We start from the raw sequence: 15,203 nt of genomic DNA, 5'->3' as shown, positions 1-15,203 counted from the left end.
TGCACGGTGCACGAGACCCTCCGTGACAGCTACACGGTGCAAGCCGTGCTCCTTTGCACGGTGCACGAGACCCTTTGTGACCTAACATCTTAGCAGCGTCATCTCCACTGCTTCTTCCTGGCCCTCGACAGCCAAGTCCTATCTCGCGCTGACTGTACCTTGCTGGGGTCACGTCTTCGTGCTTTCTGCATGCTGCGCCTGTTACCGAGATTCTCTTCCCCTCCTTGTTTTCCCGCAAGATTCCTGTTTATCTCTCAGAACCCAGCCCGGACCCCACTTCCTCCAAGACACTTTCATTGGCAGTTCCCGCTCCCTCCTAAGGGAGCTTTTATGGTACCTGGCACTTAGGCTGATTTGTAATTTGTACTTCTCTGTTGGCATGGCTGACCTTCTGACTGGACTGTAGAAACGGACTTTGGAGGCAAGGGCCACGTTGTTACTCATCTGTGGATTCCTGTTACCTGGAACAGTGCCAGGTTCTTAACTGGTATTTAATGTGTATTTAAATGGAACCATCTGAACACTGAATTTAAGATACTGGCGTTTTATAGTTTGAATGATAGTCATAGCTTTTAATGAAAACCAGAATCATAATAATAATTTCAGAACTCGAACCCATTAACATTTTTTTGGTTCCATTCCTCACCTAAAATTCTGGTGTCTCGTGAGATTTTCATTTCGTTTAAGTTTTTCATAGTTTGTGACAGTAGTCCTTAAGGCAGAGTGATGCTGTTGAGGCCTGGCTACAAATAGGACGGTCCAGGGAAATCTGTTCATGTTTTACGAGGAATGTCTCCTTTCCAAACACATATTTATCATCATACCATATGGTTCTTATACTTTACTGTGAATGCGACAGGGGCACATCATGTCAGGAAAGAACGTTTAATTCAAACAAGTTACAAGTTATAATTCTCTTAAAAGAGAATGGGCCATTTTGCAAAGCAGGGAAGTACTTTATTATCTGATTCAAGAGGGACTGGATCTCAGAAACGTCGTCTGAAGATTCCTACCTGCCCGGGAGGTTAGATAAGTGACCTCCACAGTCTCAGGTTAAGATTATGGGAATCTTTTCTGACTGCTTTCTGTCCTTTTTATTTGTCTGTATTACTCCTTGCAAATCATCTGGGGATTTCTTGTGCCATCAAGATTTGAGCGTGAGAACCAGGTGAGGTAATCTAAATAGACTTCCACATCCTGAACTGTGCTGTCTGGTCAGGTTAGAGTAATAGTCTGCAAAAGTCAAGAACATTTATTTTATGTTAGCAGTGTGGAGGGACGCATGCTGGAGTAAAACTCAAAAGACTTGTATCTTAATGTCAGCTCTGTCAGTGGATGCGCAGTCTTAGAAAGTTCCTCAACCCAGAGCTCCTTCAGACATGCCAAACTGTTGCCTTGTTTGTAATAGGAGAGACTGCACTGCTAAGCTGATACTGTTATTATTGATGGTGGGGCACCAGGAGTATGAAAGTTTAGTAGTGAGTTAGCAGGTGGCTCAAAACACTTGAACGGAAAGAGATGAAACTCCATTCAAGCAAAACCCTGTAAGTAAAAATTGAGAAACAGAGCAAGTCTCAAGCCATTTTTGGTTGAAAAAGAAATTCTGTGAAGTAAAGAGAGAGAAACTGAAAGCATCTATCTGCCTGAAATTATAGAGGCATAAGACTCAGGGTCCTTGAGATGCTGGGATGACCACGACCTGACAAGAAGAGCAGCCTGGACAGTCCTTTGTGGGGAAGGCGCTGTTCAAGGAAACGAACTGCAAGCTGGCCACGCGTGGGATTAAAGACGTGAGAGATGGAAACTGGAAATAACTCCGTAAAGGAATCGCTCTTGGAGAAGAGGAGACTATGCCTGCCTTAACAATCCTTAGTCATTTTGCAGAAAGTACTCCTGTTGGTTAGCTTTTACAAAGCTAAAACAAAGTAGTAAAAGAATGGGTTGTCCTCACTGAGATATTTGGCCGGAAAATAGTTGGACCCCATGCCCGCGATTTAACCTGTTACCCAAAGCAAGTGAATCTTTGGGCATCCTTCCAAAAATTAAAAATTTCTTGACACTAATTTTCAAACACCAGAGTTTTTCTAGTAGAAAGTGTATACTTAACCCTTTTTGGTTGGGAGGTATTTAGTTTTGTCTGTAGAAAGCAAAGATACACAATTTTCTAGTTCGTATTCTTTCCCATCATTAGAATAGAGGGCAGATATTTTTTAATGTCAAAGGTATGTAGTTTTGTTAAAATGTTCTTGATTTAGCCTCTTAAATCTGAAAACAAATTTTGCCTTTTCTTCACGGAAGAAAATGTTTTTTGTTTGTTCTGGATAAAACTTCCTTTTTCTGAGTGTGATAGTTCATGATCATGGGATTAAAAAGAATTAATAGTTATTTCTCCTTTTATAGTTCTGTTTGTCCAATTCTGAAAAGGAACGTTACGAAAAGGAGTTCAGCCAAGAAAGACAACAAGAAATTTTGAGAAGAGCGGCAAGGGACTTACCTATCTACACCACATCAGCTTCAAGGAGTAAGAAAAACCAGTCTTAAGTTTTCCTTTCCGTAGAAGTTTTAAAATATAATTAACCCTGCCAAGATATGTCTGCGTGATTTGACTATTAAATGGATATTGTAATTGCTGCAGATAATGTCTTCAAGAACAAGATTTTCCCGTGTTCTGTATCTTCTGTGGTATTTCAGAGATATGTCCATATATGTACATATGTTGATAACTGATTTTTTTTTTAATTTTTATTTATTTTTGAGACCGAGAAAGACAGAACATGAATGGGGGAGGGTCAGAGAGAGGGAGACACAGAATCTGAAGCAGGCTCCAGGCTCCGAGCTGTCAGCACAGAGCCCGAGCGGGGCTTGAACTCACGGAGTGTGACATCATGACCTGAGTTGAAGTCAGACGCTCAACCGACTGAGCCACCCAGGTGCCCTGATAATTGATTTTTTAAGGGGCTCACTATGAGTCTCTGCATTTATTTTCCAACTCAACATCATGGCTAAAAATTTCATTTGTTATTCTTAGTGAACCATCTTTTGGAAATTCTGGTTTGAATTTGAATATCGTGTGTCATCACAAGAGTAATTTTTTTTTTAATCAAGAATGCACGAACTTAGAATGGATAGGAATAAAAGACACAAAGGGCAGGAAGCCTGTTCCAGTTTTTTTTTTTTAATGTTTGTTTATTTTTGAGGCTGGGGGAGGGGTAGAGAGCGAGAAAGAGGATCCGAAGTGGGTTCTGCGCTGACAGCAGTGAACCCAGGGTGGGGCTCAAACTCACTATGAGTTCGACCTGAGCCAAAGTTGGACGCTCAACCGACTGAGCCACCCGGGTACTCTCTGTTCAGTTTTTAAAACTACTATTCAGAGAGCCAGAATTTGAACTCAGGTTAGTCTGGTTCCAAAGCCACAGGTATTTCCGCTGTCCCACTTCCTGCACTGAGGTGGGTGCTCCTCCAGCACCTTCCTTTTCTCAGGTGAGAGTCTTGCGATAGGGATGAATTTCTGAGTGACCAGTGTGGTCACTTCAGTATAGGAAATTGTTTTACGTTATGTATTACGAACCTCCTGAGTTTATTCAAATAGCAGATACTGTAATGGCCGACAGTTACTCAGTTCTGAGTGCTTTACACACACTCATTTAAACTTCACAACAGCCCTGTGCCGTAGACACTGTTGTCTTCATTTCACAGGCGAGGAGACTGAGACACAGAGAGGTTGATAACTTGTTCAAGGTCAGACAGGGTCTATGTGAAAAATTGGCATAAAATCGAGGTGCTGTGGCCCTAGAACCCACTATGCTGCTGAACTCTGCGGGGAAGCAAAAAGAACTTTACTTTCGTATAGTCACATACAAGTTGTGACTAAGGAAGTACAAAGTTTGTGCCAGATTTTAGGCGGGGGTATTTGATTTTTAAATTTTTCGTGCGCTTAATACTATTCATTTTGCATGACTAATACATTGCCATACATAACGAAAATGTGAATATCAGATCAGACCCCAGCTTTTCTATTACTAGTGTAGCGAGAGTCACTAGCTTTGTAAGTGCTTGTGTCCTTATTTTAAAACAAGGCTAAACATATCTACGTCTTTGGGTTAGTGGAAATATTAAGTGAGATACGTAAATGAGATGTGCATTTAGTGTAGATCTTGGTATATAATTATAAATTTTCAGTAAATGATAGCTAATATAGAATAATCCTTTTTCTATTCAATCATGAAAAGTGTGGTTTATAATAATTATTTGCGCTTCTAGTTCTGTAGATTAGATGTTCTTAACCTAAAATCCAAGATTTTGAAGAATTTATGAATCCTGAGATAATATGCAAAGTTGTGGGTACGTGTAGCTTTCAGAGTAGCCCATTCATAGCAAGATCATCTGATTTTCAGAGCAGTACATGTGTCCTGAAGAGTTAATAGCCGCTGATGTAAAATCTTTACACTTTAAGCTTTATTATTTTTCATTAATTATAATGACTTTCCTCTAATCTGAATAATATCCTTCATCTATTCAGTCTTACACACTTTGCTGGTGATTATTTAATCCTCGGGACAACTCTGAGGTAGGTGATGCACTTGTCCTCATTTTAGAGATGAGGACAGGAGGCACGATGAGGGGTCCAAAGTCCCCGAGTGATAAGGTCTGAGATTTACAGCTTCTTACCTTCTGACGACAGGCAGAGTCCCAGCTCTGGAACACTGTTTTATACTGCACTTCTGCTGCTTAGAATTCCAAACTTTGGGGACTTTTATTCTTTTTTCTTGTTGTAGAAGTCAAATCTATTCATTCTTTAAAAAACAAAATTACAGAAACACGTATTATAGGAAGTGGACCTTCCATAGACCACAGACGAATGAAAGTGACAGAGCGGCCTCCACAGGAAGGATCTCCGGATCCTTCCCAGAAGGGAAGCTTTTCACTCACTTCCTCTTTGGTCTCTTTGAACCATGTGGACATATCATTATCTATTCGTCAAACAAACAAAATTTAGTCTCCACAGGGTGGATCCAACCAATGGCTCTCTCCCTTTGTCCCACACTGTTTCCCTGTATCAACTCTGTGCTGAAGCACTCTGTCTTTCCCCACCTTTTTGAAATGTCTTTTCCTCTGCCTAGAATGATTATTTTTTTCCTCTTTAAATCCAGTTTAAGTTGTAATGTCTACTTTTCACCCATTTCTATTCACTTGAACAAGAAGTAATTTTTAAAAGTGCTTGGAACTTCTCAAATTCTTACCTTGTCGATCACAAATCACAGCCTCATAGTCATTTCTGTTTATCTCACCCCCTCGACCTGATTCTAAGAGTCTGGCAGTCAGGAGTTTCTCCCATGGTCCCTAACGAAGGGACCCTCATTAATAGGCCCTCGGTAGGTGTTTGTTGAATGAATCTGTCCCTCCTCCGGAGCCGCTCCTGCGCTCCCTGCACGTCACTCTCGTGCGGGGGCCTTGCCGACCTTCTCTGTGTCATCCCAGTTCTAGTGTCGCACCGTTTGTGCACTTGACTTGCGCATCTAACTAGCCTTCTCTCCGTGATTTTTCCCATCATAGTCCGAATTTCCATTTTATCAGGAATTGTAATCATATATTTACCAGAAATAATTTTTATTATCCTATGAATAACACCCGCTTTATTGAGAATCTGGTATGTTCTAGAAGATTTTGTATTTAATCTGTACGGCAGTCCCTTACACGTGGTATTATTTGCACTCACACAGGAGGAAACTGAGGCTCGTGGAAAGTGAGTTACTGACCCAGTAACTGACGCGGTTGGCGGGAGAACTGGCATCTCACCTGACTGGTGACAGAGTCCCTGCTGCTCCCAGCACAGTGCACTGTCACCACACCCTTACAGGCTGGCTTTTCCAGAGCTTGTCAGTTTCCTCTTGGTGTCTGTGTTCCTCTCCTTTTTTTTTCTTAATGTTGATTTTATTTATTTCGAGAGAGAAGAGGGCGGTAGAGGGGCAGAGACGGAGAGAAAGAATCCCAAGTAGGCTTTGCGCTGTCAGCACAGGGCCTGACGTGGAGCTTGACCTCATGAACCGTGAGATCATGACCTGAGTTGAAATCAAGAGCCAGACATTTAACCAGCTGAGCCACGCAGGCACCCCTCGTCCTTTCGTATATTTGCATGGAGATTGCTGCCCTTTTTCCTGTCTTCTCCCCCAGTTTTCTCCTAAAACTCTTGCTTCTCCACTTAATAAATTACAACCAACTTCTTCCTTCTGCTTTCAGGTATGCGTCAAAGTATGTCTCTCTTAAAAACAACAACAAAAATTTCAGGGCACCTGGGTGGCTCAGTCAGTTAAGCATCCAGCTGTTGACGTCGGCTCAGGTCCCGGTCTCACAGTCCGTGGGTTCAAGCCCCCCATCAGGCTCTGTGCTGACAGCAAGGAGGCTGCTTGGGATTCGCTCCCCGCTCCCTGCTCCCCGCCCCTCTCTCTGCCCCTCCCCCACTTACATACACTCTCTCTCTCTCTCTCTCTCTCTCAAAATAAATAAACTTAAAACAACAGTCACAACAAAAATTTGGTTCTGTTGGTATTCTAACCACTATTATATTTTGAGTTAGATCCTCTGGTAAGCTGTCTGTACCCAGGGCCTGTGTTCCTTCCCACGTGATTCCAGACAGCTGGCCTCCGTTCTCCCTACTTGAGCTCAGTGGCTTTTGCCCTCTGACTTCTTGAGAAGCTTTCTTCTTTTGGCTTTTCTAGTATAGTTCTGTTCTGCATCCTTGAATGATGATTCATCCTCCTGAATTTCTTTCTTTTTTTTTAATTTAATTTAATTTTTTTCTTTTTTTTTTCTTTTTGGAGAGAGAGAGAATGGGTATCTTAAGCAGGCTCCCTTCTCAGTGCAGAGTCCCATACAAGGTTTGATCCCACGACCCTGGGATCATGACCAGAGCCAAATTCAGGAGTCAGATGCTCAGCCAACTGAGCCACCCAAGCGCCCCTTATTTTTCTATTTCTTCACTTCACGAGGGTGCCCTGCCCCAATTCGTTTTGTACTGTTCCTTCAACTTTTGTTTTCAGTTATGGAATTCTGACACGGTGAGATTGTGATCATTCGTTTATTGTGTCTCAATTTGTTTTCTTTAATAGTTTTCAAGGAGTTCACTTTCCTCATATGAATTAGAGCAGATTCAAGGACACTGTCACACCAGCACTCACCTGTATCCCAGACCCTTTCTTGTACGTCAGGTACACGGGCGGGGTTGCAGCTACACACGAGGATTGCTTGTCTGCCTGGAGGCCTCCCACCTCCCTGCCCCAGGGCTGCAGCGTCCTCCCCGGGGATGCAAGGGAAGAAGGTGCAGCCCTCTCCCCCTGGGGGCCCGGGATCCATCATTTAAGGCTTCCCACTCTCCTTGGCCTGCGCCGCCCAGTTCAGCATCTCCCGCTTGGTTCCTGTTCTGGGTTTCTTGCACCGATGTGTCTGTGATCTGTGGGTGTCCGTGGGATGAGGTGAGCTCGGGGTCGTGCTCCTCCATCGTCTTCCCAGGCCTCCCCCAGGACAGCTGTCCTGGAGCCACCTATTATCCAAACCTACAAACCCAAACAGAACTGGGCACATCAGTTCAGACTTTAATGCCGTCAAGCAGTATTTGCCACATGGCAGAAACTCTCTGAATACAGTACTTGCTGCCTGAATGGGTGAGAGAATGAATCCATGAAAACACCTACCCCAGGCTACCCGCCCGGCCCGCCCTCACCTGGGCTCCCTTCGGTGGTTTGCCGCCTCGCTCATCTAGGTGCCCTAGACCAGAAACTGAAGTTTTCTGATTGCTTCCTTTTCCTCGGTTCCTCTATCCGCTCAGTCCTCAAGATCCACCACAAGTCTTCTTCAAACGTCTGTTCAGGGGCGCCTGGCTGGCTCGGTCGGTTAAGCGTCTGACTCTCCGTGGCAGCTCGGGTCATGATCTCACGGTTTTGTGAGTTCGGGCCCCGCACGGGGCTCTGTGCTGACAGCACGGAGCCTGCTTGGGGTCCTCTCTCTCTGCCCTTCCCCCACTCACACTGTGTCTCTGTCTCAAAACACATAAATAAAAACTGAAAAAAAAAAAAGTCTGTTCAGTTTAGTCTCCTCTCAGGGCAAAATCACCATCTCAGAATTTTGAGTAGAAGAATAGAGGAAAAAGAAACTAAGATACTCTTGACCCTCATCTTACTTAACCGCCAGTTCAGCTGTGTTTAGCCTTTGGGCAGATTACTTCCTCTCGACTTTGGGGTGTTTTTCATCTGTTGAATGGAGAGATCAGCTACCACATTCCTACGGTCCTAAAGCTTTACTTTTTCTACATTGTCTGGTTTTACCTCCCTAGTGTCCAACCCCGGGGATGGGGTTAAGGCCCTCTAGAAGGCCCTCAGTGTAGTATGGCTTACTCATTTAAGGAGCGGGTATTTACCTACATCCCCTTCATTTTAAAGACGTTTTTGTTGAAATTACAAAAGTAATACATGCACATGATTTAAAAAAAAATTTTTAGGGCACCAAATGAAAAGTGAGGCAGCCCTTCACCCTGGCAGTGTTCTCCGGGGGGACCCTGTTACATCCTTGCAGAAAATTTTCATACTTGGCAGAGTATTACAAAACTTACATGCAATTAATATATTTCAACAACTAGAGTGGATAGGTATTAACCAATACAGATTTAGTTACCTGGATAGTGCCTTTTAGCAAGTATAACATTGCTTCAAAGCTTCAGAATAGCACTTTGTCTCTCTTACATGTTAATTCACCTCTATAAGGTGGATATATTTTATTGGGATATGTGAAGAGAAAAGAATACACTTATTTCCCTTAGAGATGTGAAACATGCTGTATATTCAAACTTCTACAGTTTGCTTTTTTTCATCTGATATATTTGCATTTTTCCAGTTTAGGGTATGTGTGTATTTTGTATGGAAAATTCTCGTTAAAGTCTGCATAGTATTCCACTGTATGGATAGATAGAAAATGCCTAGCCATTTACATAATTTAAGTAATTCATAATATTTTATTGTCAAAAACAATGCTATAGTGAACATGTCTGTAGAATTTTCTAGAAGTAGAAATCCTGGGTCAGAGAACATATACATCTTAAGTTTTTATAGATGCTCCCAAATTTCCTTCCAAAAAGATTGTAACACATGACATCGTCCGTGCAATTTTTAGAGGGTATCGTTAATTTAAATTTTTATTTGAACCTATTTTCTGTGCTAGGAAACAAACAGTAATAGTACAGAAAATAGGCTCAAACAAATAGGATCACAAGTAATAGGCAGCAACTTAGGCTTTTTAACTCTCACCCCAAAAAACTACCGAAAAATATGAAATGGTGTCAGGAATTGGTGGGTATTTCCAGTATCTTAAGGGCAGGACTGCAAGACAGAACTGGAACCAGAATTGGAGAGCCAAAGCTGGGACTGTGTGGAGCTTGTTTCTTCTTGTCCCTGTAGATCTGTTTGATTTGTAACACTGTCTGCCTCCAAATGAGTTTTCATTTTTTTCCCAAGTCACATGGCAGACTATCACCGTCGCGTGTTTCCCAGCTCCAGCGCTCCGGCTCTGTGGTGCATCCGCGGGAGACAGAGCACGAACTAGAAGGGGGAAGGGTGGTCTGAACTTGTTCCCCAGAGGAGGAGAGAGTGGCTTTTCGACCAGGCAGATACGCCCCAAAGAAGCCCACTACACTTAGAATATCAAGTAGAGTATTTACCATTTAATTGCTCTAATCTGTAAAAGTTTCAACAGTTTGCGAGAGACCATTGGCCTTGTTGCCAAGTCGGTACAATCTGTTTGCTTTAGAGGCCGTCACGCAGAGAACAGTGAGCATCTAACTATGATGATGATGTTGTTATTCATCCATAATCATGGTTTTAAAAAGTACTTTTTGAGGAGCACCTGGGTGGTTCAGTCGGTTGAGCATCCATCCGACTCTTGGTTTCAGCTCAGGTCATGATCTCATGGTTTGTGAGCTCTGCATTGGGCGGAGCCTGCTTGGGATTTCTCTCTCCCTCTCTCTCTGCCCCTCCCTGGCTTGCTCTCTCTCTCTCTCTCTCTCTCTCTCTCTCTCTCTCTCTCTCAAAATAAGTAAACATTAAATTTTTTTTAAATTAGTTGCCAGTTTCACAGTTATTTGTAAAAGAATGAAAGCAAATGTTATAGTCAAATTCAGCTTGTACATCCTTCAACAGTTTCCTTTTAATTCTTAAATGTAGCCATCAGATATTGTGAAAGATGTCAGTTGATTAAACCTGACCGGGCACATCACTGCTCAGCATGTGACATGTAAGTATGACTCATTTGTTTTCATTTAACCCTAGCACTGCACATTGGTGACAGGAGAATAGTAGGGGATGGAATATTTTGTATGCTTTATGCCTAGCAAAAACGCTTCATCCTCTGCAATTACTTGCTATGTATGCTGGGCTAACAAAAATATTTATATAAGCTAGAATATACTTTGAAGTAATCTCGCTTCCTATACTAGTTGATAGAATGTTTTTTAAATGTACTTCCTATGCTTACGCCTAATGTAACATTGATGAGCAAGTAATAACCCCTTTGAGAAAGATAACTTTAGCTCGCGGATTAAAAAGACTATCATGACAACATTCTTGTTTATCTTGTTAATACTAAAACATAACAAACCACAAACATACTGTTTTCAGTTACTGTCTGTGACATCGTTCCCAGAAAAATTTGAAAGATTTTATTTTATGTGCACTTTTGAGAAGATAGTGTGTTGAAGGAAAGATCTATAGTTTAGGAATCTCTGCTAGTCCTTGAACTGTAGTTAGGTTGTTTAACATTCTGGGTATTAGTTTATTCATTTCTTATGTTACAGCAGTCCCCTCTTATCTGTCTGAGGATATGTCCCAAGATCCCCAGTGAATGCCTGAAACTATATATACTATGTTTTCTCCTATACGTACATAACTATATGAAAAAATTTAACTCCTAAATTATGCATGGTAAGAAATTAACAACAGTAGCTAATAATAAAACAATAGTTGTGACAATAGGCTGTAATAAGTGTATGTGAATGTGGACTCTCTAAAAATGTCTTACCGTGTACCTACCCCAACTGGGAAGAGATGAGGGGAGGTGGGTGACATAGACCCTGTGACGCAGCGTCTGGCTGCCGCTGACCTTCTGGGTGCGTCAGAGGGAGGATCATCTGCTTCCAGACCGTGGGTGACTGCTGGGAGCTGAGACGGGGAGAAGCAACTCTAGCTAGGGGAGACGGCTGTATTTGAGATGTTCTCTGGTCTGACTTCATACAAATCTGGATTATGTGTATTGGCGGGGAGGCAGATTTGGAGGGGTTTTTTTAATTATAAAAGCATAGTCGTGCTCATCTATGGAATCCAATTTTGTGAGTTGTGTGGAAAAAATAACCATCTACAAGCCCATCGTTGGTAATATTTTAACATATTTGCTCCTGTGGTTTTATTTTTATGTCTTGCATGTGGTTAAAACAGCCTAGGGATTTCTGTGTTTCATTTTATCTCCCTCAGCTAATTTGTAAGCTGGGCCCGTCTAAGTGACCTAGTGTTACGTGTACCATATCAGTATATTAAAATATCATTTGATGTGGTTCAAAGCAGTTGACTGTGCACAACTGAATTCCCAGTATTAAAAATCATTGTTTCTTACCTGTAAAAGTACTTGGCGAAATATCAGAAATATTTTCGAACCTAATGTTCACTGGGTTGGTTCTTCTAAGATGTTACTTGTAAAGGTAAAAATTTAAGCCAAAAAGAAGAAAATTATGAGCAATTAGAATTAGGGGAAAGTTTATAAGGATTTTCTTATGCTTATTTGTTTTTTAGATGTATTCTTAAGATGGATCATCACTGTCCTTGGTATGTATAAAAAATAGAGGAAATCTCATTGGGGGTGGAGAGGTGGGAAGGAGAGAATTGAGAGTAATTTACCTCAGCATTTTTAAATTTTGAAGGTCAGTGTAATTACTCCTAGATATCAAGATTGATGTAGTCATTTATATGCATATATATGTATGTAGTTGTTTATATTAAATGTATTCCTTTAACTATAAAGCTGATGTATTAACCCAAGTAAGTACATAATAAGAATTGACATTGGGGCACCTGAGCGGCTGTCAGTTAAGTGTCCAGTCTTGATCCCAGCTCAGAGCATGATCTCGCGGTTCGTGGGATCAAACCCCCCCCGCCGCCCCCCCCCCCCCCCCGGGCTCCACACTGACAGCACAGACCCTGCTTGGGATTCTTCTCTCCCTCTCTCTCTGCCCCTCCCCTGCTCGTTCTCTCTCTCTCTCAGAATAAATACATTAAGTTAAAAAAAAAAAGAATTAAACATCAAAATTCCAAATTGCTTGAGACACCTGTGTAGCTCAGGCATTTAAGTGTCTGAACTGTTGATTTCGGCTCAGGTCATGATCTCACAGTCGTGAGATCAAGGCCCGTGTTGGGCCCCATACTGAGCTTGGAGACTGCTTAAGATTCTTTCTCCCTCTCCCTGTGTCCTTTCTGTCTTCCTCTCACTCACTCTCTCTCAGAAATAATAAAATAAAATACAATAAAATAAAATACAATAAAATAAAATAAAATAAAATCCAAATTCCTCATAGAATTTATTAAAAACACACATCCACAATGAAGACACTGCTTCTCCTACTTCCCAAATGGCTCATTTCCAAGTAATAATGATTAAGTTTTTTATCTGTCGTATGTGTTATTGTTGTTTTTATTATGGTTTAAAAAATGACGTAAAATTTACCACCTTAACCATTTCTACGTGTACACTTCAGTAGGTACAAAGTACGTTCGCATTGTTGTGCGCCCAGCGTCCAGAGCTTCTCATCCTGCACAGCTAAGGTTCTGTGCCCATCCCTGCCCCATGCAGCCCCTGGAAAACACCATTCTGTGTTTTGTCTCTGTGAGTTTGTGGTTTGTCATATTTTTACAGTGTGACTTTTTGTATTCTTCTAGGGTGAATAACTGTGTGGGATTTTCTAATTACAAATTCTTCCTGCTGTTTTTATTGTATTCCTTGTTATATTGCCTTTTTGTGGCTACAACAGTTTTACAGTACTTTATAAAATTTTGGACGGTAAGTCTTTTTTCTATCTTAAACCATATATTTAAGACTTTTTAAGATGCTATATTCGTAAAGAATTCCTTCATTCTTTATTATAAATAGATACACTTCATTTCAGTTTTACTAGATGGAATTTATAATGGATCAGAAAGTAGATCCGCTATGATTTACCTTCATATGTTTATGTTTATTTGTATATAAATGGATAGTAAACAAGATACGGTGAACTTTAGTGATCCAAACTCTTTTCACCAACACTGTAACAGTAGATACACCAGTTTTAGGGAAGTAGTTGCTTTTAGTTGAGTTGAAGAGACTTCCTGCGGTTTTACAGTAATAAAAGTGAAATTGCCAATACCTGAAACACCCACTAATCTGTTTCCTGCCTCTGTAGATGTTAATCTTTTTTCTATCATGAGTTGCAAAGGTTTTTTTCCACGTTTTCAGTTTATATCTTACAACCCTGTTTTGTTTTTATCAAACTGAAGTTTTATATTTTTAAAGCAGTATTTTTATGATTTCTGATTTTCCTATTTATTTAAAAGCCATGCTTTTCATTTATGACTTCTGGCTTTAGTTTGTTCCCTATACATTTACACGATATTGACCCAGGTTTTCCTTTTCCATTGGCATTTTAATTTAATTTTAATTTAATTCCCCTAACATTTAAATCTTTGATTTTGAAGAGGGGATTATTGTGGTCAAAAAGTACTTTGTATTTATCCTTCCTAAAAATTCTGTTGAGAGGTTTTAAAATGTAGGTTTTATGACTGAACTGCTCAGGCATGTTGAAGCCAGGCGATCGGGAGCTGATAAGGTATCATCGAAAAGGAAGTTTGTTCCTCACGGTGTCTGAGGGGAGGGGCCCACCGCGCCATGCAGGACCACGTGGGAAGCACCAGGCAGGGTGACCAGATTTAGGGGGAGCCAGTTTGAATAATGTCTGCAGTCCCTGGGTTGTCTTCACCTTTCCGTGGAGTGGTGAAGGCAGGGCAGTATTGTCTCCTGCAGAGTAACAGCCCGAGAGAGGAGGTGGCTTGGAGTACTAACTCTGGATTGGTCAGGTTGTCATAGACAAACAGGTTTGTTCCTTGCTGTCGCTTAAGGACCGGAAAGCTGTGGGAGAGGCAGCCTCTCTTCAGTCAGCAAGGCCCCAGGTGCCAGTGTGTGAAGAATACAGAAAATAAGAAAATGAAGTTAATGCAGAGGGAGCTGTTGCCCTTCCCATTTTCAGAGTTGAAAACCGAGGTTGGATGAGTTAGGTAACCAGCCGGAATTTGAACGTAGATTTTTCTGTTTCAGCATCCAGCTACTTTCCACTGTGAGTTGCTTTTCATAGCGTTCCTTGGACGTAACATAATTAAAGCCTCAGTCACCAAGCACGATTATTTATCCAGGAAATAGCTAAGATATTTTACAAGGACTTTCACTAAAACATTTTTGGATGTTTTCAACTTGGGGCATTTAAAACCAGGGGGTGCTGGTACCTGCAGTGCCTTTGTGCATATTAGAAGAAAGCACCCAGTTCTGTGTGGTCTCAGCCCACCGAGTTTTGGGTTCTGTTGTTCCCCTGGTTCTAAGCACCTTTGTTCAGTTAACAACCCTCTTAACCCTGTTCAGTGGCCCTGTTTAAGTAAAGGATTTAGTGCCAGATGAATCAAGTCTAGATTATAGAATTTTACATTTTTTATCAGAAACTCCAGTGTTTGCATATAATGATTTATTAATTAAAGAATAAATATTTTTAACTCCTTCAGATTCATTATGAGTAAGGAAACGCTAGTAAACTTAAATCTTTTTCTTCAACAAATATTTATTGAGTACTTATTATGTACCAGGCAGTGTTCTAGGCACTTTGGATAGATCAATGAACAAAACAGTCCTGTTTTTATAGAACTTATATTTGAGAAGAGGAAGGCATATACACATAATAAATAAGTAAATCCTATTGTGTATTAGAAAGTAAACACGGTGAAGAAAAGTCAAAGTAGAGCAGAGTAAGGGATGCAGCAAGTTTCTTGGGGTGGCATGACCAGGACAGACAGAAGTGTTAGAGGGATCAGCGTAGACCTCAGGAAGAAGATCAGATTTTAGCAAAGGTTTGACGGGAGTTGGTGGACATCTGAAAAAGG

At 41.2% G+C, this 15,203-nt stretch overlaps 1 protein-coding gene across 7 annotated transcripts in view; it reads left to right on the top strand.

The window, feature by feature from the left end:
• ZDHHC20 (zDHHC palmitoyltransferase 20) overlaps window positions 1–15,203 on the top strand; it is a 49,853-nt gene that overhangs the window by 8,173 nt on the left and 26,477 nt on the right. For all 7 annotated transcript variants that reach the window (XR_005782254.1, XR_005782253.1, XR_005782255.1 and 4 more), the window contains 4 exons: window positions 2,401–2,521; window positions 10,206–10,275; window positions 11,823–11,855; window positions 12,963–13,083. Coding sequence is in view for 4 of the 7 variants with exons in the window: in XM_040448010.1 (XP_040303944.1) it covers window positions 2,401–2,521; window positions 10,206–10,275; window positions 11,823–11,855; window positions 12,963–13,083 (345 nt within the window). In the remaining 3 variants the exon portion in view is untranslated. The remainder of the gene's footprint in view (window positions 1–2,400; window positions 2,522–10,205; window positions 10,276–11,822; window positions 11,856–12,962; window positions 13,084–15,203) is intronic.

The sequence above is a fragment of the Herpailurus yagouaroundi genome, unplaced genomic scaffold, assembly GCF_014898765.1.
Source record: "Herpailurus yagouaroundi ecotype Mexico unplaced genomic scaffold, PumYag 197, whole genome shotgun sequence".
NCBI lineage: Eukaryota > Metazoa > Chordata > Mammalia > Carnivora > Felidae > Herpailurus > Herpailurus yagouaroundi.
This window is presented reverse-complemented; position numbering and strand designations above follow the sequence as displayed.